This window comes from Pezoporus flaviventris, unplaced genomic scaffold, assembly GCF_033815535.1.
Source record: "Pezoporus flaviventris isolate CSIRO_AGI_PZ_B2104156 unplaced genomic scaffold, CSIRO_AGI_Pfla_v1 ptg000043l, whole genome shotgun sequence".
In the NCBI taxonomy this organism is placed as follows: Eukaryota; Metazoa; Chordata; class Aves; order Psittaciformes; family Psittacidae; genus Pezoporus; species Pezoporus flaviventris.
In genome coordinates, this window is record NW_026892591.1 from 36041 (window position 1) to 63144 (window position 27104).

A 27104-nucleotide genomic window follows, 5' to 3' on the forward strand; every position below is an offset into this window, starting at 1 on the left:
CCACGGTTGGCGCGCTGGCGCCGTTTGCGAAGCCTATTGGCCGCGGGCGGGACGAGGGGCGGGGCTAAGCGCCGGTGCGCGGCGCCATTCGGTGGGCGGCTGGGAGGAGCCATCTTGAGAGCGGGAAGGAGGCCGAGACGCCACACGGAGCCGCCATCTTGATTGGGGGCAGGGCATGGGGGAGAATGCGTTGGGCGCCATCTTGAGTACGGGCAGCTCCTGTGTTGCGGCCGGGGGAGCGGCGCCAACGCCGCCATGTTGGCCGCGGGCAGGACGCGGCGCGCTGGCGGCGGTTGCCATCTCGGGTGAGGGAGCGCGGCCGCCTCGCAGCAGTGAGGTGAATGATTGAGCACTGCCCGTCTGGTGCTCAGCAGCACTTAACAGTTTCACTTGACATACAAGGTAAAGTGGTTTAATTGCAGTTCATGTCTTAAGGATAAAGATTACCCGGTGGGGAGACAGCCCATAAGGTAAGGCACAACACCTACCTGCTCTGCTGAGGTACGAGGAAAGTATTTTGTCCTAAGTTACAGTTCCGACGCTGTCTGCTGGCCAAAGCAGCTCTTCTTCCAGTCAGGTGAACCTCAGTGGTTAAGTAGATCAGCTTGTTTCACTCTTAATATGTGGCATTACCTGTAGGGCTTAACTCGTGCAGAGCTTCTGGTAAAATCCATGGATTTCTGGTCTTTGGGCATTTTCAGACCTCTAGAAGGTTTGCTCTTCAGGTGCCGGGCCATCTCTGGTAAAGTGAAGCACACTACAATGGACTTAAAGGGGTTACATCTTCAAAATGATCCTGGAGCTCACTGAGGCGAAGGCCCCCCAAAACAGAAGGGAGAAGCAGACCCCAGCCCGGTCCTCATTGAGAACGGGGCTGTTTCACCTTGTTCCTCTGCAGGAACAGGCACGGGAGGAGCTGGGTCCTGCTGGAGGCTGAGCAGACCTCAGGAGCAGCGCCCCAAGGCCATGGCTGGTTCCTCTCCATGGACGCTAATGAAATGCTGCGTGTCTCTGTTTAAACATAGACAATATTTGCTCACTGGGAATTCTCCTCTTCTTTGCCTCGCTTGTCATAACCCTCTTTGCTGAGTGCAGCACAAGAATTAATTGTCCCGGCCCTCGTCCCTTGTGGAGCATTGAGTCAAATATCAAATGTCCAGCCCACAATGACCTCGCTTCGTTAGCTGCAGCCCTCTTTTGGGAGTTTCCAGGCAACATAACACAGGTCAGGTCTTCACTGCAGGAAGGAGCCTTCATCCCTCAGCAGGCCCCCCCACTCCTGACACTCCTTGTACAACTCTGCCAGGCAGTGCCCAGCAGCAGTAAAGCACTAACACAAATCAGTGCCACTGCTGGAAGCACCTGAGATGCAACACAGCAGGTCAGGGACAGATAGAAAAGTTCAGAGGAGGATTTGAAAGCCAGGGTGCGCATGAAATGGGGAGTCTTATCCTTGGGCAGTGTTTCTGCTTCGCAGAAGGTAGCTTTGACAGGCCCAGACATGCATTTTATAGTCTCCTTTCTTTCTGAAGCATACACTAGGCACATGAGTATGGAGAAAAAAGTGATAAAAGTGAAACCATCTATTATTTTCTCCCAAGCACGTATTACTGTGCTGCTTCCTATGGCACCTTGGTTTCTCAGAGAGCGGAGCAATGCTCAGATGGCCAGGAGCAGACAGCAGCTCACTACCATTGACGTTGGTAGCTCTCATTTTCCTGTCTTTGGTTTATTGGGCTCCCCAGCTTGTTCCAGCAGTGAAGTTTAAACTAGAGAAAAATAGGTTCTTACCTCTTGCTCCAGCTGACCGAAGGCCCCAGCTGAAACCAAACTTACTGTGCTGGGTATCGCATATGAAAGGCCACAGGTAAGAAATTTACAACTCAGATGAGGCAAAGAATGGGAAAACAATGGGATTATGCGATCCACTTTGGAGCTGCTGAGCTGAGAGCCAGCGAGATAAAGTGATTTAGGCAGAGCAGAGCAGGAATTTAAGGCCCAGCTCACAAGCCACAAGGCACCTTCTTGAACTCTGCCTGGTTTCAAGCTGTTTCCTATGGAGGTGTTGCACTTCATCTTCCCAATAACCTGCTTTATGTACTGTAAGTAAGAAACTCCTCTGGAGCAGAGGATGGTATGGAGACAGAATCACCCCCTTTAATATGGGATACCTCAGTCCACTTGTAAAGAAGTGTTCCCTAAAGAAAGGTACCCTGAACATGACACAAAGGTTTTAGAAAACTATCCTTAATGCTAGATACTGATCACTAGTTGTTCTTGACATTAGTTCATTGCATGCACCAGCTGCTTGCCTGGCATCTTTGGAAAAGCAAACAGAGGTGGATGCCATCAAAGAATTCCTGCTTTTCCAAGACCTCTCCTGTGCAGCTGTGGCTTTGCTTAAAAGACTCCTTTCAAGGTTCTTGCACGCTCACTCCCCTTTGCCTTAGTTGTAGCAGGAATGCTGATTGTGCAACATTTCATCGGCCATTTTGCCTGTATCTCTTTTGGGTTGATACGAGAAAGAAATCCCAGTAAAAAGGCCATGAGAAAGAAACCAAAAGGAGGGGAAAAGGGAGAAAACAGAAATCAGGATCTTTAGTAGGACCCAGCAAAATAGTCCCACCCTCCGGCTCCGGTTACTCACATGCTCCAAAGGCCTTAGTGGGGCACACCCAGGTTTGTCTCTTTTAAGCCCTTCCTGTTATCTCTTTGAATTTCATTTACCGTGCAGGGAAAACCAACAAAATGCTGAAACAAGAAAGACCCTGTTCCTGCCTTTTTTCCTTTGTGGGTTTAAAATAGCTCCATGTTCGCAGGACACTTTAGGGAACAACGTTCATTTGCAAACTAGCAAAGGGGTTTCCCCCCCTTTTCCCCCATGTTCCTACATGTAACCTGAAAACAAGAGGTGGAAAACTATCACTGGAGAGTTGGCTGCAGTTCTAGTGCTCAGGAAAACGTTCCTTCCTTACCTGCAGCCGTGTGATACTACAGCAGCACAGCACACATTGCTAGCAGGGGGAGGATTCTTCCCATGCTTCATATGCTTAGTACTGATAGAAGGAACTGTTTCTGCCTCATTCCCAACGCAGGATTTTCATTACAGCCATGGCCACCGCAGCACTTTGAGACCCCTTTCCAGGGACAAGGTTGAAAAATGCTTGACAAGCACATAGATCTGCACTTGGAACTTCTCTTAGTGTCCCACTGCACATTGCAATTTCACCTTTCAACAGCACTGCCAGCCTATTCCTACAGCATTTCCTGTGTTGCAAGCACTTTGAGCAGTTTCACACGTTAAGGATAACCACAAGAGCTCCCATTTTACGTTTCTCTCCTTTCTGTGGCAGGACGAGGGACTTGCTGCATTCAGATTCTGTTGTTATCAGTCCCTGTTGTTTCAGAACTTCCCCGTCTCGGACGATGCTTTCGGGTGACTCATTTCCTGTGAGGGATGAACCAGCCATTTCCTGGCTCTTCAACACGGGATGGGGGGGGGGGGGGGGGGGGGGGAGTTCTTCTCGCTTCAGTTGGAGTCGTCTGGATTCATCTCTGGTTTGATTGTACCCCCTGCAACTTGCACCACAACTGCAGCTCTTCACTGCAGCCTTCCAACGTCAGCTTCTGTTGCATGGGGATGGTGGCTGGCCCCTGCTTACCTGAGCCACAGGTCATTTTGGGCTGTAGAATTAGAGTCATTACAGCAATACGGTTTGAACAATGACATCCTTCCAGCCCTTCCAGCCCAATGCTTCTCTTAATTCAAGCCCTGTCAGCTCATAATAAATGGAATGTTTAAAAAGCACCACAGGGCAAAGATATTGATCTTGTATCTTAAGCCCAGAAATGGTGAGTTCTACCAAGATCACATGTTGAGAAATCCAGGTGGGGTTTTTCTGTGTTAGGCACAGGATCCTGGGAGGCTGGGTCAGCTTCTGTAGGGATTCTGTGCCCAGAGTTCCAGCTCTTCCCTCCAGCCTGTATTTCCAACTTCCCAAGCTGCTATTTATTCCTGTTTCCCATGATGATTCTATTGTGGATGGCTTACTTTAACACTACCACTGAGCTGAATGCTTGGCCGCTGTAACACCAGCCTGAGGTATCCCAACTCTCTCAAGCAGCTTTTTACTGCTGTTTTTAAACATTATTCTTTTAATCTTATTTCCCATCATTTCAGTTGAATCTTTCAATTCCTTAACCTGTCACACATCCATAATATTCGGAAAGAAAAGCCCCACACCAGGGCTGCTGCCTCTTGAGTCTGAATTTAGCACACGTTAGAGGGATCAGCACTGAATAATTCATACCCTTGATGATTTATTCATGCCCAAAAGCTGGATACCTCCTCTGTGAGTTTCCATTAGCTCACAGAGGATACGAGTTCCTCTCCTCACCTCCACAGCAGCCCTGTCCCATGGAGCCCAGAGCAGGGGAGCATTGGAAAACACTCCCAGATGGGCCTTCGGAGATGCTTCCGCTCAACAGCAAACAGGCCCCTTGTGCCACTCCACACACATTAAGCTCTTTTCCACCAGTACACATGTAAAGAGGGGTGCTGCAGGATGCCCTGAGCCTGGAAACCAGACAAACAGGCCGTGACTTCATGAGGTGATACAGTAGAGCTGATCTCCTCCACCACCAGAAATGACAGGTTTATTTTACATGGTAAAGTCACAGGTTTGGAGACAGTACAAACATAGGGAGATAGTTTCCTACCCCTCAGGAAACCTGGACAAATAGCAGCAGTTCAGACTAATCTCCTTCCTGTGTGGGCTGTCCAAAGATATGCCTGTAGTACAAGTTGGGAAGCCCACGATGTGAGTTTCCTGACCTAGGTGAAGATTCTGCAAGCCATTCAAATTCCATCTGTCTAGAAAGTATGAAGGATGGTTCCATGTTCCAGGGTAGTCTCCAGACCCACAAACAGCACCACCCCTCCCTGGCTGCTATGAAATTTCCTAATTGTTTATCCTGTGCTCCTGACTCCTTTTGTCCTTGGACCAGGCTCTACATCAGCATAATTAAAAATGCCAAACACGCTTGAGAAACTCTCCAAGTTGCTAAAAATGACTGTGAGTTTCCTCCCCACCGCCCCGCTGCAGCCCTCCCTTGCTCTGGCCTCAGCTTTACAAAGTGGTCTGTTTCCAGCCCTTCAGCATAGTTTGCATTCCACTGCCAAGAATGAACATTTATTTATACAAACAACCCTCCTTACAAGCACATCTCCCTGTGCTGTCCTGGGGCAGGGAAAGAAGCTTCGTTGCAGCTCTCTCCTGCTATGTAGCTGCAGTGCTAAAGTCCCTTTTTGCTTTAGTCACTTTTCTGCAGGGAAAGGGTCATGCAGCGCAGGCCTTTCTGGTGTTACAGATCTGCTCTGAAATGGACTGGAATGTTCTTTCATTTCCTTAGAACCATTTTGTTGCCCTTAAATGATGGTGCCAGCATCAGGGTCCTGTGGTCTCACACTAGACCCTCGAGGCCTTACAGAAAGTCCCAGTGCCTGTTTCTCCCAACAGCACCCCCATATCGTGGTTTTCCCAAGGCCTCCATCAGGCTGCTGGGCTGTAGGAATTCTTCCAGCAGAGCAGCTGGAATTGGGATCAGTGGGAAGTGAAGTGGCAGGTCCCAGCTGAGCTGTACCAGACCGACGGGGAGCTCATGTATTATTCCTACCGCTGCTCCACCGATCACCTGGCGGCTGAGGTTGTGTTCTCTGAAATCCTACCTCCTCTCTGGCCTCAGGTTGTCTCCTGTTGCATCTGCCGTGTGGATGGATATTACACAGATGCTGGGTGACTCCAGACGGGGAATGTCACTGTCTGGGCACAGGTCATTTAACTGGAAACAGGGGCCCTGGAGCAGCACGTGAAGGGCACCACCATGGCGTTGGTCACCCTCTTACTGTCAGCACATCAGCTTTTGCTGTGCAGGAGCCAGCTTCCATTTCTCAGCTGGTACAACTGTTTGTAACTAAGAGTAATATTTAGATTGATAAAGTTTATAATTGCCTCCACCAGTGACTAAGCTAAAGTGCTTTTGTTGGGAGCTCTCATAAATGCATTTCTAAAGCAGCCTTCTAAGAAACAAAATGTTAAAGTACTTGCTGAAGAGGAATAATCTTTAAGGAATAACAGCAAGTTGGTAGGTTAGAATGTAGTCCTAACATTGTCTTTTTAGGAAGAAAACACAGCCAGCTCCTTCAGCTCTATTGCCAAACCCAAGTCAATGAACTACAGCTAATGAATGAATTAGGAATTTTTAGTGACTGCTTTCCATGAATCGTTAGTGACTATCTGATGGATCTCACTGCTTTGCTGTTGCAAAGTTTGCGAAGATAGATTTACTTTTGCTTCAGTATGAGGTGTCAGTCCTTTCAATCTTAGTCTTCTTTACTGTGATACACACCAAAGGGCTGATGTCCTTTAAGAATATCCCTGTGACATTCTTAGCCTGGGGATGCACTTGATTCTGAAGAGATATTGCTATATTCAGGAAGATGAGCCGATTAGCTCATAGAGCATCACCACAACTAATATATAGCAGGGGAGAAGAACCCCCATACCTCTTCCTCAGCAGGCTTCCCTGTAGAGCAGGGTTTGTTCTAATCCTGCGGGTTATAAACGCATGCCTGGAGCACAGCAAAATGTCTCCTTACTGGGTTCTTCGCATGGTTTCTTTAAAAGTAGTTTTCATTAACTTCTCTCAGTGAGTATACTGGGAGGAACTGCAGCAGCATTGGAAGAGGTGGCCTGCAACCTAAAGGTGCGTGAACACACAGATAGCGCAATATTGGCCATGTGTATTCCACCTCCTGCTTAGTGCAGTGGTTCCCCTGGAGCTAAGGGAGGAACAAGTGACCCCGAGGTGGCAGGAAACACCCGAGGACAGGAACAGAGACACACCAGCTCCATTTTAGAGCTGGCAGAATTGGCCTCTCTCTTCCTGACTGCTATCTGAGGTCATGCTGCAGTTTCTAGCAATGCAGCTGAATTCAGCTCCTTGTTTCCACATTGCTTCAGGAACAAATGCGTCCAAATACATCTGGAAAGTAAGAGGAGTGCCACAGCAAAGCGCTGTGTGCCTGCCATGAGCCCCGCATTGTCATACAGCCTCATAAAGACATCATTTTCCCAGGGCTTCAGCTCTATTAAACACAAAGCTCCAAATGATTTCCTACTTGGATCAAAGATGTGCTTGTTCCAGTGGCACTTCAGCTTAAAAGGCAATACTGGGAATGAATGAAATCTCCCCAGTGGCAGCTGCTGAGGTTCAATGGGTTTGTCAGTGCCGTAATTACGCAGCGGACGGCTCCTGTTTGCTGGCCCATGTGTTCCTAAGGGTTTTCTGCAAGGGAAACAGCACAGGGAAGCCTTGCTCCCAAAGCTGAGGGGCTTCTGCTGCTGTGGGATGGAGACCTGCTCCAGTTTCACGTGCTGAAACGTGAAGAAATTTCACATGCTGATTCCAGACTTCAAACTGGAGTGCTCTTACTTGACCAAACTAGGTGGAAACATCTGACAAGAAACAGCAGCCTACTCCCACTGTCCCAGCACTGGTGTGTTAATACGGACACTAACCACTTTTTGGTAATCCCTGTACAGTTACAACTGCTCTCTGGAAGTGAGCTCTTCCCTCAACTGATGGAGGAGCCGGCACTGAGGGCAGCAGCAGGGTTTGCCATGACCCTTGGTGCTAAGATGAGCCCACCTCTGCTCACAGCGCTTCTCCTTGGTGGTTAGGGTCTGGATGCTGATGAGCAATGTCTGCTCATTCAACAGCCATCTCCTTATCTAGGAGACTGGGCAGCAAGTTCTTGTCTAACAGACACGAGTGTATAGTAAGAACTTTGGAGTATTAAATTAGGCATTAAAAGAACATTAAGACATGGACCTGCAAAATGTGAAGTCAGAGCAGAGGGCACTCGAGCTCTCAGTTGCCAAAGGAACAAAAGAAACCCAATATCCTTTAGGAGGTTTAATATTGCATTTGTTAAGGTGCTCAGGTGCCAGGGTAGGGAATGCAGAGGGTGATGACGGGCAACACTTCACATCATCCATGGGGCTGCAATGGGTGCACCAAAAAATACATAACCAACACTCCATTCATGGAGAAAATAATTCATTTCATACTGTGAGTTGACCAGTTCTGCAACAGCTAGAAGTTGGTTAGCAAGAGTCTTCCCTCTAAAGTGGTATTGTGGGGACCTAAGTACACGTGTGGTCACGGGGGGGAACAAAGGGGGTCACATACACAGCCCAGTGTGACTGTGGCCAGTCCCCCAGCAGCTCTGCTGGGAAGCTGGCGTGAGGTTCTGGGCAGGCTTCAGGGAGCCAGCAGCTATGGGGACTCTCCAAGAAGCATTCACTGATAGCTCCATCATCCAGGAGCTCCAGGGAGCAGCTGGGTTGTGGGGCAGGCTCGGAGGAAGTTTCCAAAGTGCCTGTTGTGCGTTGAGGGTGATTGCAGCCGAGAGCTCCGGATCTGAACCCACCCATTGGCTCAGGTTTTGTTTCAATCTGGAGGGTGGGCTTAGTTGTTTGCTCTTGCTCATGCTTTGGAAAGGGTGTTAGCACTGCTTTGGGGCCAGGGCTGGCAGCCTCTCATGGGTGCTATGCCAGAGTGTATCTTGCTTTTCCAAATCAGCAGCTAGGTGCGCCAGTGCTGGGCTTTGCTGCCTCTCCACGAGGCAAGGTGCCATCCATCTGGGGTCTTTGTCATCCCTGAGCCTCTCTGCTCCTGCTGAATGCAGCACTCAAGAAGTGGGTGACAGAAACCGGGAGCCACTGCCTCTTACTGATGCCTCTCTGGATGCTGCCAGTGCTAGCTGTGGCCTGAAGCCTGCCATCCAGAACCTAGGAAAACTGCATGTAGACTTACTCTTGGAGCAGGGAATTTTTGGTTTATTCCTTTCATTCCGTGAAAAGGATCTTTGGGTTGCTTTAAGATGCCTTTTCTAAATAACTAATACCTTCCCTCTCCCTTCTTCCCTGTCCTCCAGGTGCTCCAGGATACTTGTCCTCCTGCCAACTGCTGTGCTCCATGGGACACTTCCCAAAGTGTGAACTTGAAGGAGGTAAGGGAGAGAGTGGCACTTGAGAACAAAGACAAGAGTAGAATAGGAACAAAGCCTGCAAGGGTGACAGAAAGCAGATGGGCAACCAGCACTGCCAGATAGCATGAAGGAATTAACTTGCCTGTGGCCAAAACCCTTGGCTGCTGCTTGGTAAGATGTGTTTTGTGAGGGACAAGCACCTTTCCTTGCGCCATGGTAAGGAAAGCTTCCCTGTGCCCCCCCAAGAGCCCCCAGCAGAGCCTGCAAAAAGGGATCACACAGAGAGGGAACATTCCCTCCTCTGAAAGCTCCTTGTTTGCACAGCAGTTACTTCTCCCTCCAGGAGCCCTTTACCATCACATCCTGAGCAAACCTTCACAAGCACTCGAGATGTAAAGCTGAGAGCTCTTTGCCTCTTGCTGGTGAGCCTGATTTTCACCTCCCTCCCCCCCACACCCCCAAAGGCTGAGTCACTGCAGATTCAAGGTGAAATCCTCAAGCCTGGGAATGAGTCGAGGTGTCAGTCGTTAAAACTGTTCTGTATTGTCTAAAAGTAGGTTACTGCATCTCCCTGTGAACAGCTCTGTCTAATTACAAGTCACAGATTCACCACAAATACTCTTTAATAACAAATTTCCACCGCCCTGTGTTGTGAAGCAGCACATTCCCTCTGGTGTGCGGGCAGGGAACGCGGGATGTGGAACACCAGGAAAGAGGGGTTTGCCTCTGATCAAACAAAGAGGAATGGATGCTTGGATCCAGCTCACTGTTCTGGGGCTGAGGCTTTGCATGATGTGTTCAGTTTAGCTCATAGTTATTAGCATTGGTTAGGTTAGGTTAGTTTAGCAAACGGTAGGAAAAAATGACTTGTGCCACATGATTTTAGTTAAACTTTCACAGGCTGCTCAGAAAGATACAAAACTGCAATACCCTCTTGGACGATCAAATTAAACAAGATTTGCAACTTCCCCTCAGCAAACTCCCAAACAGGATGTTGGGTTTTGCTGGCTGATACAAGAAAATGCCCCTGCCGGGACAGAAATGGGAAGAGCTGGAGCCAAATCAACACCCTCACCCTGCGCCACGGGCTGGGAAGGGAGAAGCCCCTGTCCTTGGCCAGGGCAACGTTATCAGTCAGCATTTTCGGACTGTGCTTTTAGGGGTAAGATAGCACATTTCCCATGCTGAGAGCTCAGGAAATCTCCACCGAGTGCTTTGCACTACATTTTTGCTGGTTTCTTTCTCTGATGCTCCAAGTGCAAAGGTTCTTTGGCAGGAATAAGGAAGTGCACTGGGATGGTGCCTTCACCTGAGTTATAAATATAAGAGATCCTTGACCTCTGCATTAATAGTTGTGTTTATTCAGAACGGAGCCGGGGCAGGGCTTCGATGTGAGCCCTCGGGGAAGGGCGAGTGGCCGGCGGCCGAGCACCCTCTGCCGGGGACCGAGCGGCTGCTGGCTGCCCCCGGGGCCAGGTCTGCGGACAAAGAAACAAAAAAGGCTCCAGGTTTTACATCATTCCCATCTCCCTTGGGAGCCTGTGGTGATCAGACTGCGCGAAACCGTCAGGATTCAAAGCGGTTTTATAGCAGGAGATGATGATGTTATCCCGCGAGTGGCAGAGCTGTGCTTTAGGAGAAATACCACAAAGAGGGAGAGAAGCAATTAAAAGAGCAGCAAACACTCCTGCAAGTGCCTTCATGCCAAAAGACATCTCCTTCCACTAATTAAGTGAAAGAAGATCATTTTAACACAAAAGGCTGCTAGGGAACCAAGCACGTTCCCACAGTCAGTGCTGCGATACCACAATAAGCTCATCCTCAGGACTGGAAACCAAAAATCCTGGGAAGAGTAAAGCAGCCTGTATAGAATTGTTAGAGAAGGCAGTGCCCTGCTCTCCGCTGGTGGCACTCACAGTTTGTTATCAGTGTTATCAGTGTAACTAACACTGTCAGGAGCAAGCTCATTGCATTTGCTGCCCTTCACTAATTTCAGCTTTCCCACTTTAGGTCCTATTCATGGGTTTAAATGAAGTTTGCCCTTTACCAGACCTGGTTTTAGTGGCTGGTTACTGGTTGCTGGCCCAAGCAACCCTGTGCCAGCTGGCTGTGGCGTTTAGTAGCTCTGTTAAAGACAACTTGATGCAGTGCTCACAGTTCCAAGGACGGCAGCTCTGCAATGCCGCCCCTCAAGAGGAGAGATAACTGGGCCCCATGGAAAAAGTTGGGTCTGATTCTTTGAACAAAACCTCTCTTTGTCTCAGGAATGTGGAGCTGTAGGGTAATGTTTAACAGCAGACCCTGCCCGCCCTCACATCCACGGGATATCATGTTCCGGGTGCATCTCTCAACATGGAGGAATGCCGCCCTGCAGCAAGCACAGAATGCTGCTTGGGATTGTGTTTCTGCAGGGAGGGCAGGAGGCAGTTCTGGAAGGACGTGGTGAGGCAGGAAAAGAGCTGAAGAGGTGCTGAGAAGGCTCTTGTACAGGGGGAGGGGGAGGAGAGGAACAAACATTGCAGAGAACAGGAAAAACGATGTGCTGGGAAATGATTAATCCACCCCAAAGGCCCTTGCTAAGAAGTGCTGGGACAAGCTCGATGGGTTTTGGCAGCCATGAGCTACTTCTGCTCCGCTCTCGACTCCCGGCTTGCAACCAGATGTGTTTAACTGCAGCTCCATCCCTCCCCACCGCATCCCCTCAGTGTCCTCTGCCCGTCCTGGCAGCTCTCTGGCCTTACACCCCCTCCTAGATGTGCATTTTCCACCCTTCCCCTGGCCCTCCACCTCCAGCAAGTGTTTCTCAAGCACACAATCCCTGCTGGGGGAAGGGGGCGGGAGCCAAGTTGAAGGACTGCTGTTCTGTATCCTGTTGTTTTCCTACCAGGATTGTTTCAGTTTCCTGCACTGTCTTATCTGGAGCTGAAAAGCCAAAGCTCTCGTATTTACTTGCTTTGTGCGTGCCTCAGGTTTCTCATCTGTGAAATGGACCTTACAAGACTGAAGAGAAACGCAGCCAGGACTATTACTGGGTGGAGGAACAGGAACAATGTGGTTAAAGGCCTTTCAGTGCCTATACAATTAGGTTCTTTATTTAGGTTCCCTGCTTGAAGCCTCTGTGTGTGTGTGGCAGAGGATTTCAGTGAACCTTCAGCACACCCTAACGCTGCACAGAGCCCACCGAAACAGAGAGGAGCAGAGATGGTTGTTCCAGGTTCCTGTGTTTGACTGTAGAACACAAAGTGCTGGGTTTGGGTTTTCCCCTCAGGGGCTCAAGCTACACAGGGGGAAGTCTCAAACCAGAATGCCTGTTTCAATGCTTTTAGTCAGCTTGGAGTTCTAAGAGCTCCCCTGCAATACTGGAGACCTCTTGGAAACTCTTTGCCACCTTTCTCTTGATGACAGCAGTAAAATAAGCATATACAGTGCTGCCACCTCCAATGCTTCTGTGTACACCAGGCATGGGAGAAATCCGGTAGATTTAAACTGCAACACTTCTTTCTCCTCGTGAGCATGAATTCACCAAACTACAGGTTCTATTAGTGCACTAAATTCCCGATAGGTTAAAGCAAAATGAAAAGCAAACGTTTACCATAGAGCTTTGGAATGTCCTGTTTTGCTGCACAGAGGTGTGGGTCCTGCACACACGGTGCTGTTATCAGATGGGAGCCTCTCCTGGAAGGAGCATGAAACCGCTGCATCACTCCCAGCTGTGCAGATACCAAACCAGACAGAAGGTTTCCAAACAAACCCCCAAGCCCAGACCCTCCCCATCCACAGGGATCCTGGGATTTTATGAAGCAGGCAACGATCACATTAATTGAAGAGGGGAGAAGTATCTGTTCTTCTTCATGGGGAAATAGATTTCATTCCCCCCCCACTCAGCTGGGACAGTAAAATTCAGGCTCATGCTGCTTAGTTCCTTTGGAAGTGAATACCAGAGCAGGGGTGGGCTGAAGGGGGGTCCTGGCTGGTTACAGAGCCCTTACTGGGAACTAGATAGCCAGAGAAAAAAGGCATTTTCAAAGAGCTCAGGAAAAGGAAGACATGTGCTTGGAGATAAGGAAGGATAAAAGCATTCCCTGTGGTAGAAATCGCGATGTTCATCTGCCAGGTCAGGCATTTCAGGGCCTTCTGACCGTGCAGGGCTTCCGTTTCTGTTGCCTTTTCCCACACAGACTGGAAGCACCAAATTACTGGCATGAAAATTCCTTTTAGTTTGTCCAAGCAGCTCAGGCCTTTGGGAGGAATTACACAGGTCAGACACGAAGATAAAACGCTGCTTGACTTCAGAAGGGAGAAGTGGATTCCCACAAGTCGATGTTGGGCTGCCCAGGAGCAGGTTGTGGGTTCCCTGGGTCGGTCTGACATCAGGTTGACAGACACCTCTCAGCAGAATCTTGGGCAGAGCTCAACCAAGGACAGTTGGCATGGCCATTTGAGGTGACTTCCAACCCCCTTTCTTGTGCTTCAGGAGATCAGAGTGGCAGCAGATCCCATGCCAAAAGCTCAAAATGCATTTGCTGCTTTAAAAATAGGGATTTTGGTCTGATTGGTGTTTAAAGCAAGCAGTGGATTTTAGTTAAACACTTGCACGTTTCACAAGCTAGCAACAAACAGCACAGCACTGAGGCTAAAATTACCCGTCCTGTTACTTAAGAGCTGTATGAGGGAACACATGGATTGATACTGGTGCTTCTTCCTCTTCTTTTTACCGCTTGAAAGTCAGAAAATGTCTGAATCCGAACCAGGGACTTCTGGTTGTGCAGTTCCCTCCATTTGGGGAAGCAAAGATTGCCAACCACAGAGGGCTGAAAGGAACATCTCCCAGAGCCTGGTTCTTACAATGCTCTTTGCTGTGTTTGTATTTCATGTCTCTATAGAGGCTGATCCTGCAAATATTGACACAAGCCCAGCTTTTATGTACAGCTCATTGGAGCTCAATGGGGACTCACCTGAACGAGGACATGTGTTCTGCAGTAGCTTTTGGACTGAGTATTGAAAAGTTTAGTTGCATCTGCTAGTCAGATTTTATATATATATATATGCACACACATATATATAGACATGTATTATTATTACTTTAGGCTCTGAGAGAGAAAGAGAGAATACTCAAGCAGTCATGTACTGATCTCCACCTGAAATAAGGCTCTGAGAGACAGACAACAGCATCATGGTGAGTATTCTATAGCATAAAAGACACCTTAGTTCTTTCTAACACAATCAGTTTTGTTAAAACCAAGTTTTAGCCATGGGGATGCAAGGTCTGGGCTTTAGTCGCTGAAAAGCAGCTCCCAAACCACCTCTTCACATATCCCATTGACCCCTGGATGCACATGGTGGAGCCAGAGGTTTGAGTCCTGGGGGCCGTGGGGAGGTTGTGGAGCCGATTCCAGACACTTCCCCTTGTTCTTTCCCCCAAGAAAGTACAGAATTGTCAGGGATCACTGATCTAGAGTTACTACTCTATTGAACAGGGCTAGAAGCAGTCCCTGGGACTGCTGCTTTATGCAGATCCTCTTCCACACAAGTCTCTCCAACATGTTTCTGCAGAATGAGAGCATGGGTGATGGGAAGTGGAGCAATGCCAGCTCACTTTACATGGATCTCACCAACCTTGTGACCTGGGCGCACACTCATGGCACCATATGCAAGCAGATCCCAGCCTTGGAAATTGTGCAGAACGTGGCTCACGCAAGCAAGGACAACTCTGTGCTGTGGATCTGTGGAGTTGGACACGCGTATCACTGGCAGTGTGAAAAACTCTACATCAGAAGCAGAGAGGAGAGCAAAGCTGCAGAGAGGAGGAAGAGGTCAATGTCCTGTGAGACTTCAGCAAGGGAAGCTAACCTGAATGAAAAGAGGTTCCGGGTGACCCCATCTTTCGAGTGGGGCAAAGATGCTGTTAGCACGAGGTCATGTAGCAGATCTCCAGGGGGCACTCAGCAGAAGGGCGATGCAGTCTATGTAACACATAGTGAGCCATCACCCACTGAGAATTTGAAGGCTGGCAAATCCATGAAATCAGGCTTTGCAGAAAAGCACCAGTTCTCAGTGTCTGCTGGGGAAGCCCATACCAACAGACCTAAGGTGAAGCAAGAAAGCAGCAAAGATCTACAAATCATCTCTGATGAAGAACAGTATATGTCAGATGCAGATGACCAAGAAGATGGAATCAACCAGAATGTTCTGTCAGAGCCACCAGTGACAGGTGGAACTGCTGAGGTAGATTCACAAATGCATCACAGTCAAAATACAGCATTTAACAAGCCAACAGCTACCCGAAGGCCTGGATTTACCCCCACAGGAAAGCTGTCCCCAACTCTTGTGTGCATTCTGAAATCCCCTCTCAGTGACCAAGGGAGCCTGGACAGCAGCTTCCTGAGGCTGGGTTCTCCTCTTCATCCTGCAGGATCAGTAATGGAAGATTCTAGAGCAAGAAATCCCTCTGAGTCAGCAATGCTGAAAGAACACGTCAGATCTGTTCCTGCCTCCAACGCTGATGCAGAGGCCCATGTTGAGTCCCCAGCCTCTGTGGCATTCTTTGAGTTTGAAGCCAGTGTAGACATCCAGCAGGAGCTCCAGCTGAGCCCTCTGGAGCCCAGCATGACAGGAGTTGACTTCAGTGAGAATGTTCCTGACAGCCCCGCTGAGGAGAGTGAAACTTTGAGATCTGTGCAGGCCCCTCATCCTTCAGGCTCGCTGAATCCAGAGAGCAGTAACACAGAGCAGCCACCTGCAGCTGGAGGTGAGAGGAGGGTTATTCCTGGAGGATTTGGGGGAGGGGGGGGGGGATGGTTTTCCGAAATCCTGAAGAAGGGCAAGTTCATACAGCTGCCAAAACCTGTATTGCAGCACTCTTGTTCCTGCTAAATGGGGCTATAAAGGTTCCACAATGCGCACTTCAGGTACCAGATGCACTTGGCCATGGACCAGCCCCGGAGCTGGATGCAGGACTGCAGGGATGGTGGTCAAATGAGAACGGGGCAGGGGGGGGAAATCTGAATTCCTTTGAGATGAATATTAATCTGCATCTCCTTGTAAGTTCTTGTTGTCCACAAGGCTGTGTCTTCTCTTTCAGGTGTGTTAAAGACTGAGAAGAAGAAAAACCGTAACTCTGGTGATATAAAAGTGTTCAAGGACTGGCTGGCTCTGCATTGCCCGTTAGAAACACGGGAGGCCTATGAGCTGCCACCCCAAGACCTTGATAATTACCTCGCCTTGTTCTACAGCTCTGCAAAGAGACAGAATGGCACAGATTTCTCCCCCTGTTCCCTGCACTTCTTTCAGAGCGCCATAGAGAGATACCTCAAGGATCACAGTTACAAGTACAGCGTGGTGAGAGGGCCAGAATTCCGAGCATCCCAGGAAGCCTTGAAGCTGAAACACCAGCATCTGTCTCAGAAAGTGAGGGAGGGAGCGTGGAGCATTCTGGAGAAGCTGACAGATGAGGATGTGGAAAGTCTTTGGAAGAAGGGACTTTTAGGTAAGAATCACCCTCAGGCCCTTTTGCACCTCATGTTCACAAACATCATCAGGGGGTTTGGGGCACGCACGCACGCTCAGAGCCACAGCCCATACTGGGGCCAGCTCGTGCTGAAGAGGAAAGAGGGAGAGCCAGAGTACTTGGAGTGGAAGGACAATCTGAACATGGAGCTGAGCACAGGGGGCTCGGGTCCACATCTCTTTGCCAAGCCTGATGATCCAGATAACTGTCCAGTGAAAAATTACAAGGAGTACACTAAGAGGAGGCCACTGGATATGCTCCACGACCACGATCCGCTTTACCTGGCTCCCAAGCCGCTGTGCTCCATCTGGGACCAGGTGTGGTACTGTAGGAAGCCACTGACAAAAGCCAAGATGGAAAAGATGCTGAAAATTATCATCCAGCAAGTCAAAAGACCCGTGAAATCCCGGAAGTAAAGGTATCCATGGAGGTTCTGCTCCACCTCCTGTTACTAGGAGTGTGTTTCAGAGCAGTCTTTGAGACGTTCAAGTATCAATAGTGTAGGTAGGGGGAAAAGCCTTCCCCTCAGTCTCACATTAGAGCAGAATTCACCTGCACATTTGCATCACCTTTGCTCTCAGGTTCAGTGAAAAACTACTGTTGTTCTGTTAGTGGGGTTGATAATTCAGGAAGTTCAGTAAATCCAAGACTCTTTGGTTTCACATTTGCCAAACAAGTTCATTTTCTGCTGTATTATTAACAACATAAACCAGCTGATGTTCCCACGGAGAGGGCTCAACAGCTAGAAGCTTGGCTTCAAGCTGGAGCTTTTAAGCTTGAGTTTAAGCTGCCCTCTGGGGAGCTGACACCTGGACACAGCATTTGTTCTAGAGCATAAGCCTGTGTGAGAAACAGGAGTTAGTTCTGGGGTGGGGGGAACAGTGAGTGCCAGGTGCTCATCCATATCCTGTGGGAATGCTTTCAACAAGGTTAGTGTCCTTTTTCTTAGTGAAAGATTAGTAGATTTAAGAAGCTGTGACTGTGTTTTTAAAGAGCTGTGTAAGGCAGCTGACAGCATTATGAGGTTTTATGGTCAGTGCTTTCCCCAAAACACTAAATACAGCCACACAAACTCACTCTGGTGGAGGCAGTCTTCTTTCATCTGTTCAAGCACTGTTCAGTGGATGTTGTCCTACAGCCCAGTCAGTTGTTGGTTGACATAGCTTAATAAAAGAACATTTCACTCCCTCCTGTCTGTCTGTCCTACCCACATGAAGGTGATCATATTAGCCCTTATAATGGTAGTGCCATTAGTCAGCAGCAGCTCCAGCCCTCGCAAATGAGCAGCATCAGGCAACAAGCTAAATCCCACCTCATCCAGGGCTGATGCTGTTCTGATGGTCCATGAGGCCTCAGCAGCCCCATGGGTAAACCCAACCCAACACCAAGAACCGACATTGGGGCGAACGTTCCCATTAAAGTTTATTTTTCATTAAATGGTTTTACATCTACATTTGGTGGGATATGATTCCTGGGACCAGCTTTGTCTGCAGAAGTGAGACCAAAGGCTCCTGTCTCACCAACAGATCGCCAGCAGCCCTCGGGGCCGGCCGGAGGTTGCAGTGTCCCTGCTCCAGCCTGTGTCACTGCAGGGCTGGGGGGGGGACACTCAGAGCATCCGGGGGTTACACGGGGCTGGAGACCAAGCCATGGGTCAGGGCTGTGCTGTGACCGCGGCCACGGGAACCAACCTCTGCTCCTCTCTTTGCACAGCGGGGGCTGGAACCTCGCTGCTGCAGGTTTAGAGACCAAAGCGTCCTGGGGCAGGGGCTGCAGCAGGAGCAGGGCTGCAGCAGGAGCAGGGCTGCAGCAGGAGCAGGGCTGCAGCAGGAGCAGGGGCTGCAGCAGGAGCAGGGCTGCAGCAGGAGCAGGGGCTGCAGCAGGAGCAGGGGCTGCAGCAGGAGCAGGGCTGCAGGAGCAGGACCGGGCTGCAGGAGGGAGCTGCAGGAGCCGTGCCCCGCCGTGCCCGCACCGCGGCTTTCGCTCGCCGGGAGCCCCCTGGCGGCAGCGGCCGGGCCCCGCCGCTCCCGGTACAGCGGCCACAGGGACCCCGGGACACCGCGTCCAGCCCCGATCCCTGCTGCAAGCCCCAGGAGCGGCCGGACCCGACCGAGAAGGGGCCGAGCAAACGCGCGGCGGCGGTCGCTGGATGCGATTCCATCGTTGCAGCCCCACTGTCACGGGCGTTAAGCACTAAAGGGTGATTCCCGGCCCGCTGCAATTCCCTGACCCAAAGGAGCGTTCCCGCCCGCTCCCAGGTGATGCCGGACATGGAACATCAACTCCCAAAGCCCCGAGAAATAAAATCGCTTTTTGATAAGCCAGAAACGGCACTTCCAAGGAGAAAGGAGCTCAGTGACCGTCTGATTTCATCCGGCTGTGTTCTGGCAGAGTGATTACAAGGACAGTGATCCAGGTTTTCCCTTCGGAAGAAAAAAGGATTATCTCAACTGGACGGGGAGCAAAAGAGCATTGGAAGGATCATCAGTGACATTAAAAAACGATGCGATTTGCAGTGTACAAGTCTCTGATCCTCGGGATAACCAGGAGCTGGACTGGTCAGGGGGATCATGTGCTGGTGGATCCCAAACTGGGCAGCGCATGGTGAATCCGGGGGCCCCGGTGCCGCTGTCACCTCAATCCTCATCCCGCACGTACTGCCCGGCCTCCCAGCGCTGGGCCATGGCGCTCTTGTGGCGAGTCACTCGGGTGCTCTCCACAACCTGCAGGAGGGGGAACACGGCTTCGGTTGTGTGAACCTTTCCTTGACTTCCCAACCAGCCGGGACCCTCCTCTCTGGGTACGTTCTGGCCCACACGGTGCCCACCTGCAGCCCTCCAGGAGCTGAAACCCATGTCCATCCCATCCTGCTGCCGGACTTCGGAGGAAGGGGAGCCCAGTGGGGCTGTGGGGATCATAGAGAATGTGAAATGGATTGTGTTGGAAGGGACCGTAAAGCTCCTCCAGCCCCAACCCCTGCCACAGGCAGGGACCCCTTCCACTGGAGCAGCTTGCTCCAAGCCCTGTGTCCAGCCTGCCCTTGAGCACTGCCAGGGATGGGGCAGCCACAGCTTCTCTGGGCACCCTGTGCCAGTGCCTCAGCACCCTCCCAGGGAAGAGCTTCTGCCTCAGAGCTCATCTCAGTCTCCCCTCGGGCAGGTTCAAGCCATTCCCTCTTGTCCCATCCCTTCATCCCAGCACAAGCAGAACCCTTGAGTGTGGAAAGGGCTTTACCTCCGTGTTGACCTTGTCAACGGGTTCAATGCCTGCGTACTGCAAAAAGAGGGGAAGAAGGTTCAGGGAATGGCAACCTCATGTGGCAATATCCCAAGGCAGCTGGATACAGCCCCCAGCCTGGCAGCCCGGCACTGCTCTGGTGCCTCCAGCCCCCGGTGCCACCAGCCTCCTCCTGGGCTCCATCCCCCCGACAGCGGCTGCCTTCACCTTTCCATCCTCCTTCACCCTCTTCCTCCTCTCCTCGAAGGGGCTGGACTGGGCCGAGTCGGGGCCGAGGCTCTCGGTGCTGCCCAGAGGGGGACCGACCACTCTCAGCGGGGTGAAGGACGACACCAGCCCCAGGATCCCCATCTGATGCGAGGCGGGAGTGGAGATCGGAGACCCGGACACCGAGTGGCTGCCGCTGGCACCTGAGGCAGCTTCAAGAGAAAGAGCCATGGGGGGTGAGGGACACCGGGAGCGCTCCAGGGGCTGCAGGAGAAGCGAAGCTCCTGCCCCTGACGGCCTCCTCGCCAGGACCAGCACGTTTGGGCACGGCTGGGCCCTGTGTCTGGGTGCCAGCCAGGGCTTGCTTCCACCCAGCACTGTCCCCTTGGTGCCTGCTGCGGCCGCTCTCACTCTTAGGTAGAGCCCAGGTCACCTCTGGCCATGAGGCATCTCAGAGGCTGTGGACATTGGCCATAAGGGCGTCCTGCCAAGATCCCTTGGGATGGGCAACCCCCGGTGCCACTCCTGCCCCATCGGATGCTCCCACTGAGACCCAGAGCTGCAAGGACTGGGAGGGCAGGAGCGATACTCACGGGCCTGATCCCTGCCCCATCCCAGCTCCTCTCCTTCCCTTACCGGAGCTGTGCCGCGAGCGGGAGCCGTCCTGGGAGCTGCCATCCATCATCTGCCGCCGCCGCCGCTGCTCCTGCAGCTCCTCTTCCCTCTGCAGGTCGCTCCGGATCTCCTCCTCGATCAGTGCCGATGTCTGGGGCTTCCAGGTCCTCAGCTTGTACTGCTCATCCCGGCCGTCCTCCCTCCTGAGCGGGCTCTGCGTCCCCATCTCGTCCACGAAGGAGACCTTGGGCTTCCAGAAGGACAAGGAGAAGTACTCCCTGGGCAGGACAGCGGTGCCGGCGGGGCTCGGGGTGGAGCCGAGGAGCCTTCCTCCTTGGGAATCCTCACTCCTCCATTTGCTGGTGCTGGTGGAAACGTGCTGGGACACCGCGGGCTGCTCCCAGCTCTTCTCGCTGGGGCCGGATAACCGGAAGCGCGTGATGCTCCCTGTGGAGCTGAGAAAGCTTCTCCCACCCCTGGGGTCTTCTGTGGGGCCCGTGGGCTGCTCCTGACCCCAGCTCCTCGAGGGAATGGGCTTCGGCACGGGGTCTTCCTCCTGCTCGAACACCCTCCTGCGCTCGTCCAGCTCCTGCTGCGTGCCCCGGTCGTACGTCCCCAGCAGCCTCCCCTGCCTCTTCAGGTCTTCCTCGCGCTTGGTTTCCTGCTCGATTTCCCTCTGGACATAAAGGGAAGCGCGGCCTTTGTCCTTCCCTTTCCTGCCTGGCCCCGGGGAGGTGTGCATGGAGAGCAGCGGCTTGGTCTGGATCTCCACCAGCTCGCTGCTGGAGGTCAGCCGCTGGATCCCCCTCTCCTTCCAGAGGTTCTCCTCCCTCTCCATCGCCATGCGGATCTCCCGCTCGATGGGTGTCTCGTTGCTGATCTTCGTCTCCTTGTCCAAGCCATTGCTGCCGGTCCTCATGTCCACGAGGCCATTGAAGACCTCAGACATGCTTCCATCGCTGGCGTAGCCTATGTTGGCTTCGTTGTACATCTCCCCCAGGCCAGAGTCCAGGTCTTCTCTGGAAGATGCCTTGGTGAAGCCGGACATTCTCCTGGTGGGATGCGACCTTCCAGCATCAGCCTTTCTGGGAACATAAACCTCCTCCTTCCCTGGTGTCTTGTAGGACACGCTATAAACCTGGTACACGCTCTTGTCCGTCCCGCTCTGGCTGGATGCATCGGCATTACCGTAACCTCTCGCAGCCTTTGTGGCCATCTCAGGACTGTGCCACTCCTGCCTGGAGGCTTTTGTCGTGGACTCCGGCTTTGGAGACATGGTCTGTTGCTCTGGGCTGAAGAAAGAGCCTGGGTTGGTCTTCTCCAGCATCAGGAACTGCTGCCGAGCAGCGGAGAAGTTGATCTGCTCCGTGTCAATGTTCTCAGGGTCAACCGGCGTCGCTGCCCTCCCCGGGGAAGCTTTGTCAAAGCAAATGGCAAAGCTGGTGCCAACGCTGCCCTTGTGCCTGCCTTCCCCCTGGCTGATGGAGCTCAGCTCATCCATGGAGCTCCACCTCTCGGCCATGGTGGAGCTCTTCCTCATCACCTGGCTCCGGATGACCTCCCTCCTCTGGTCCTCCAGCTCCCTGGCTTGCTCGGGGGAGATGTTTGGTGGAGGGACCCTGCGCTGCTCCTGCTCATCCTCCTCATAAAGCCTCGAGGGTTTCCTCTCCCCTCGGTAAGCCCTGAGGTCGTACAGGCTCCCCGACCTCACCACCTCCAGCTTGGACTCCCTGTCCGGCGATGGGGTCCAGACATCTCTCCCACCACGCAGGAGATACGAGGGTGACTTTGACGTCGTTTTCCAGCCGTATCCATTCTCCACCCTCTGGCTTCCGAACACGTCGTCCTCGCTATCGGCCCTTTGCTCTGCCAAGGAGCCGGCCGGGGCAGCATCGCCGTGGTCGTGCTTGTGCGAGGGCTGTGGGAGCTGGAACACCAAGTGCCGGGTGACTCTGTCCATCTCCTGGGAAGAGTCAGCATCCACCCCTCTGCCAACCTCACCCTCGGCCGGGGCCGCTGCTCAGGCTCCTGGCTCTGCAAGCAGGAGGAGAGAGCGTTAAGCAGCGGTCGAGGGTCCTGCCCTCAGCCTGGTGCTGGTGTCCTGACACGACCCAGCCACATCCCGGCTTCATTTGCTCCCTTTCCCTGCAGAAACGCTGGGTCTTGGTGCAGCAGCAGCCAGAGCACGAAGCACCATTCCCAGTGGGAACTGCTCCACAGCCAGCATCCCCTTCCTGCCTCCATCCCCAGCCTGTGTCCTGAGCGAGTGAAACCAAACTGTGTTGCCCCCACCACTGAGAGGGACACGGGGCTTTGGGTGACACCTCCCCGCTCCAGCCCCTCATCCCACCCTTGCCCCTCACCACTCAGGGACCATCGGCACTGGGAGCATCAGCCCACGGCAGGGAGAGGCGGCGGCACCGGATCCACCTCTGCCTGGAATTTCTCCTTGCGCATTTACTGGAAGGAGGCTCCGGATTGCCCGGCTATTGAAACAGAGGGGACCATAAACGTGGTTTCATGGCTCATAAAAAGGAGGCGACTTTAACCCCCGTATCACACAAAGCGAAAGGAAACTGCCCTGACCTTGGTGTTGATCTTCCTGCTCTACCCAAGCTGGAGCCAGATGGGTGCCAGGGGAGGGATGGGCAGCACAGGCGGGTCCCTGTGTGACAGTGACTCTCTCCCCGTGTTGTAAACACCATTGCCGCCCCTGTGCCACCCGGACTCACATAACCCATGCCCGGCAGCCCATCTGTGCCGAGGCAGGAGGATGTGGGTGCCGCAGCATCCTGAGTCATGGAGGGTGGATGCAGCGTGCCCTGGACCCGTGTCCTGCCCTGCGGATGCAGCCCCCTCCACTCCCCTTCCTCCCGCAGCCGTTTAAGCCTTTCGTGGGGTGGGAGCACCCGGGTCTCATCAGGGGCACTGGGGCACCACAGGGTGATGCTGGGTCACTGGGTGGTTCAGCCGATCCCAATGCCTTTGCCCAGCTCAATCCCGTAAGCTCCTCCTGCTCCTCCCAGTGACTCACTATTGCTCTTTTACAGCCCCCGACGACCTGAAGAGCGAAACCTTTTCTGCCCACACCTCTTGGAGGGTTCAGAGGGACGGGGACTCCCCACCGGAGGGGAGCAGGGCTGTTATCAGGGCTCCCGGATGGCACCGCGGGCACAGCCCCTCCCACAGCACCACCCGAACCCATCCGGCTGCTTCGGCTCAGCCCTGGCTTCCCGCTGTTGCAGGAGCCGGAGGCGGGGGGGGGGTTTAGGGGTCCCGGGCTCATCATGGGGAGATGCTGGCCCTGGAGCACCCACAGCCTGACCTGGACACCCCCATAAGGAGACATCAGGGGAGCGCCCCAGGGTCCCCGCACCCCGCAGCACCCCCGGCCCCATGGCAAACACCGCCCGACGTGCGGCAACTGCCTGCGGCCGCGGATGGAGCCCGGCTGCTGCATCGGGACGGCCCCCTCCGCCCCCGAGGTGCCGTCGTCACCCCCCCCTCCAATCCCGACCCCCATGCACTTACTGCGCCGGAGCCGTCGTGCCGGGGGTCCCCACCCCGGGGAGGCCGCGCCGTGTGTGTGGGGCAGCGGTGGGGCGGGCGCTGTGGGGCGTGGGGGCCGCGGGGCTGCGGCACCTTGATAAGGGCAGCCCGAACCCGAGTGGGGAGTTCCAGGAACGGCGCCGGGCCCGGCGCTGGCTGCGGTTCAATGCCCCGTTCCCAGCGCCGCTGCCGGTGTCTCCCACGCCGGGAGGGCTGCGTTTGGCCCCCGAGCGCCGGTGATGCCACGGCCATGGAGACCCCGAGGTGCCGGCGCATCCATGCGCCGATGCAGCAGCACCTGCTGCAGCACCGAGGGGGTCTGGCTGAAGGAGGAGGCAGCAGCGCCTGCGCTCCCCTGTTTACACCGTGGGGCCTCTCCTGATAAGCCCTTGCTCCCCAGCAGCCCCTTTGCAGAAGGGACGAACCCCAGCGCCTGGTCTGGGAGCATCAGACCTAGGGCAGTGGTGGCCGTGATGTCCTTAGTGCCTGTGGCCATGGCTGTTGGACCCTGGTATTGGGGTACCAGCACCCAAATCCACCCTCCTTCCTTCCAGGCCCAGCTGATGCTGTGCCAGGATGCTCAGCCCTTCACTGCGCCTGTGTCAGGGGCAGGAGATCATGGAATCATAGCATGGTTTGGGTTGGAAAGGACCTTAAGGTCATCCAGTTCCACCCCCCCGATGATGATGGAGGATCTCATCCCTATCCTCCTCTCTGCCCCACCACAACACCTCTGCTCCCCACCAGAGCCTTCTCCCTCTGGAAAGCCCCCGTGACCCCTCTGCTCCCTGCAGTGGCTGGAGCACTGCGATGGTGTCAGCCTGCGGCAGGTCCCACTTACCCCTGCCTGGTGCTGGGTGCCCTTGGGCGCGCTCTGGGTGCTCTGGGCTGTGTCCCGGGGCCGGTGGCTCTGGTGCGGCTGCCGGGCAGCTCTGTGCTTCCGGGCAGGACTCAGGAGCCTGTTTTACCACGGGGCTGAGACAAAGTCCATGGGTGATGTGGGGAGCAGGAGCTCACCACGCCCCGGCAGGGTGTGTGCTGGGCTCCGGCGCTGGCACCGGGCATGGCCGGGCCCCACTGCCCCAGAGCCAGCCTTGGCATCCTGGCTCCCGGCACAACCAGGACCTGCGGTGGGCAGAGACTGCAGTGATGAGGATGGGACCGGAGGGTCCTGACCCCAGCACTGCACCTTGGGACAAGCAGGAAGCTGGGCTGCCACGTCCCTTTCACCTGGGCACCCACCAGCATCGCGCCTGCATCCTCCCAGCATCCCACTTCCTACTCACCTCTTCTTCCCCACTCCTCTGGTGCGGCCGGGTGTCCATCACCGCAGCACCGGGGCTGGCAGTGTGATGGTGCTGGGACTAATCCCAGCCGTGCTGCCCTTACCTGCACCCTGAAGGACCCGCTATGGTGGGGTGTCCCTGAGCATCTCCCTTGCCTGGTGTTACCAGGTGCCAGGGTCAGGTCCCTCTGGGGCCTGGGGACATGCAGGGGTGTCAAGCTCCTGCCTGCCCCCATCACCGGGGTTTATTCCACTGGGAGAGACCTGTCCTGGCTGGAAAGGCAGCTCCTGCTCTGCCCCAGGCTGGTTGGCTCCAGTGCTGCTGTGGGGGAATGAACGTGGGGAGCAGTGGGGTTCCCCATGTCCTGCCCTCCTGCTGGGCTGGCACCGGCTGTGCCGAGGCTCGTGGTTGATGAAGCTGAGGCCGGAGCACCGGTGTCTCCACGTGGGGCTCTTGCACCCATGAAACAACCAGAGGGGAGAGGATGATGGAAGCCTCTGGGCAGGGATGAGAGGGGCCACAGCCCAGGCAGTGAGGGGCTGGTGGGACCCATCCCAAACATCCCTATCCCCATCATCCCAGTCTCCATCATCCCCATCCCCAACATCCCCATCTTCATCATCCACATCCCCAGCATCCTCATCTTCATCATCGCCATCGCAGCATCCTTATCCCCTTTGGCAGCATCTGCATCCCAGCATCCCCCATCCCCAGCATCCCAATCCCAGCATCCCCATCCCCTTTGGCAGCATCCCCATCCCAGCATCCCCCATCCCCAGCATCCCAATCCCAGCATCCCCATCCCCTTTGGCAGCATCCCCATCCCAGCATCCCCCATCCCCAGCATCCCAATCCCAGCATCCCCATCCCAGCATCCCCCAGCCCCAGCATCCCAATCCCAGCATCCTCATCGCCTTTGGCAGCATCCCTATCCCAGCATCCCCATCCCAGCATCCCCCAGCCCCAGCATCCCAATCCCAGCATCCCCCATCACCAGCATCCCAATCCCAGCATCCCCATCCCCTTTGGCAGCATCCCCATCCCCTTTGGCAGCATCCCCATCCCAGCATCCCCCATCCCCAGCATCCCAATCCCAGCATCCCCATCCCAGCATCCCCCATCCCCAGCATCCCAATCCCAGCATCCTCATCGCCTTTGGCAGCATCCCTATCCCAGAATCCCCATCCCAGCATCCCCCATCCCCAGCATCCCAATCCCAGCATCCTCATCGCCTTTGGCAGCATCCCTATCCCAGCATCCCCATCCCAGCATCCCCCAGCCCCAGCATCCCAATCCCAGCATCCCCCAGCCCCAGCATCCCAATCCCAGCATCCCCATCCCCTTTGGCAGCATCCCCATCCCAGCATCCCCCATCCCCAGCATCCCAACCCCAGCATCCCCATCCCATGATCCCCACCCCGGCCCCTTTCCCACCGTCGGGTGCTCTTCCCGGTCCCAGGCAGAGGCTCCAGGCTGGTTGTTCACACAGTTTATTTGCTCGGTTCGGGTGTTTTACAAACAACGGGGAGGGTCGGGGGGGGGGGGGGGGGGGGGGCAGAACTTCAAACGGCTTCGGCACAAGTGAAAAGCTCGGGAATGCGGGAAGTGCACTTCAGCGGAGCCGGGCGGGGGCTGCGGGATGGGGCTG

At 53.9% G+C, this 27104-nt stretch overlaps 2 protein-coding genes and 1 long non-coding RNA gene across 4 annotated transcripts; 2 read left to right on the forward strand and 1 right to left on the reverse strand.

Annotated features, from left to right (window-relative positions):
* Nucleotides 1-109: 109 nt before the first annotated feature.
* Nucleotides 110-9522, forward strand: LOC133276140 (uncharacterized). Its single transcript, XR_009745794.1, has 3 exons — nt 110-470; nt 9002-9076; nt 9399-9522. It is a non-coding gene; the product is annotated as an uncharacterized LOC133276140 (long non-coding RNA).
* Nucleotides 9523-14596: 5074 nt separating this feature from the next.
* On the forward strand, nt 14597-17865 carry LOC133276139 (uncharacterized protein KIAA1958 homolog). Its single transcript, XM_061466662.1, has 2 exons — nt 14597-15803; nt 16137-17865. Exons 1-2 carry the CDS (start codon nt 14597-14599, stop codon nt 16976-16978), a joined length of 2049 nt encoding a protein of 682 aa, XP_061322646.1. The 3' UTR covers nt 16979-17865.
* Nucleotides 17866-18528: 663 nt separating this feature from the next.
* Nucleotides 18529-24301, reverse strand: MISP (mitotic spindle positioning). Of its 2 annotated transcripts, XM_061466663.1 has the most exons (5): nt 24153-24301; nt 20643-22655; nt 20007-20218; nt 19797-19835; nt 18530-19285 (listed from the first exon to the last, which is right to left on the reverse strand). In XM_061466663.1, exons 2-5 carry the CDS (start codon nt 22579-22581, stop codon nt 19199-19201), a joined length of 2277 nt encoding a protein of 758 aa, XP_061322647.1. In that variant the 5' UTR covers nt 22582-22655; nt 24153-24301; the 3' UTR covers nt 18530-19198. The 2 variants fall into 2 exon arrangements, with proteins under 2 accessions (XP_061322648.1, XP_061322647.1); XM_061466664.1 differs by lacking the exon at nt 20007-20218 and having other exon boundaries at nt 18529-19285.
* Nucleotides 24302-27104: the final 2803 nt, after the last annotated feature.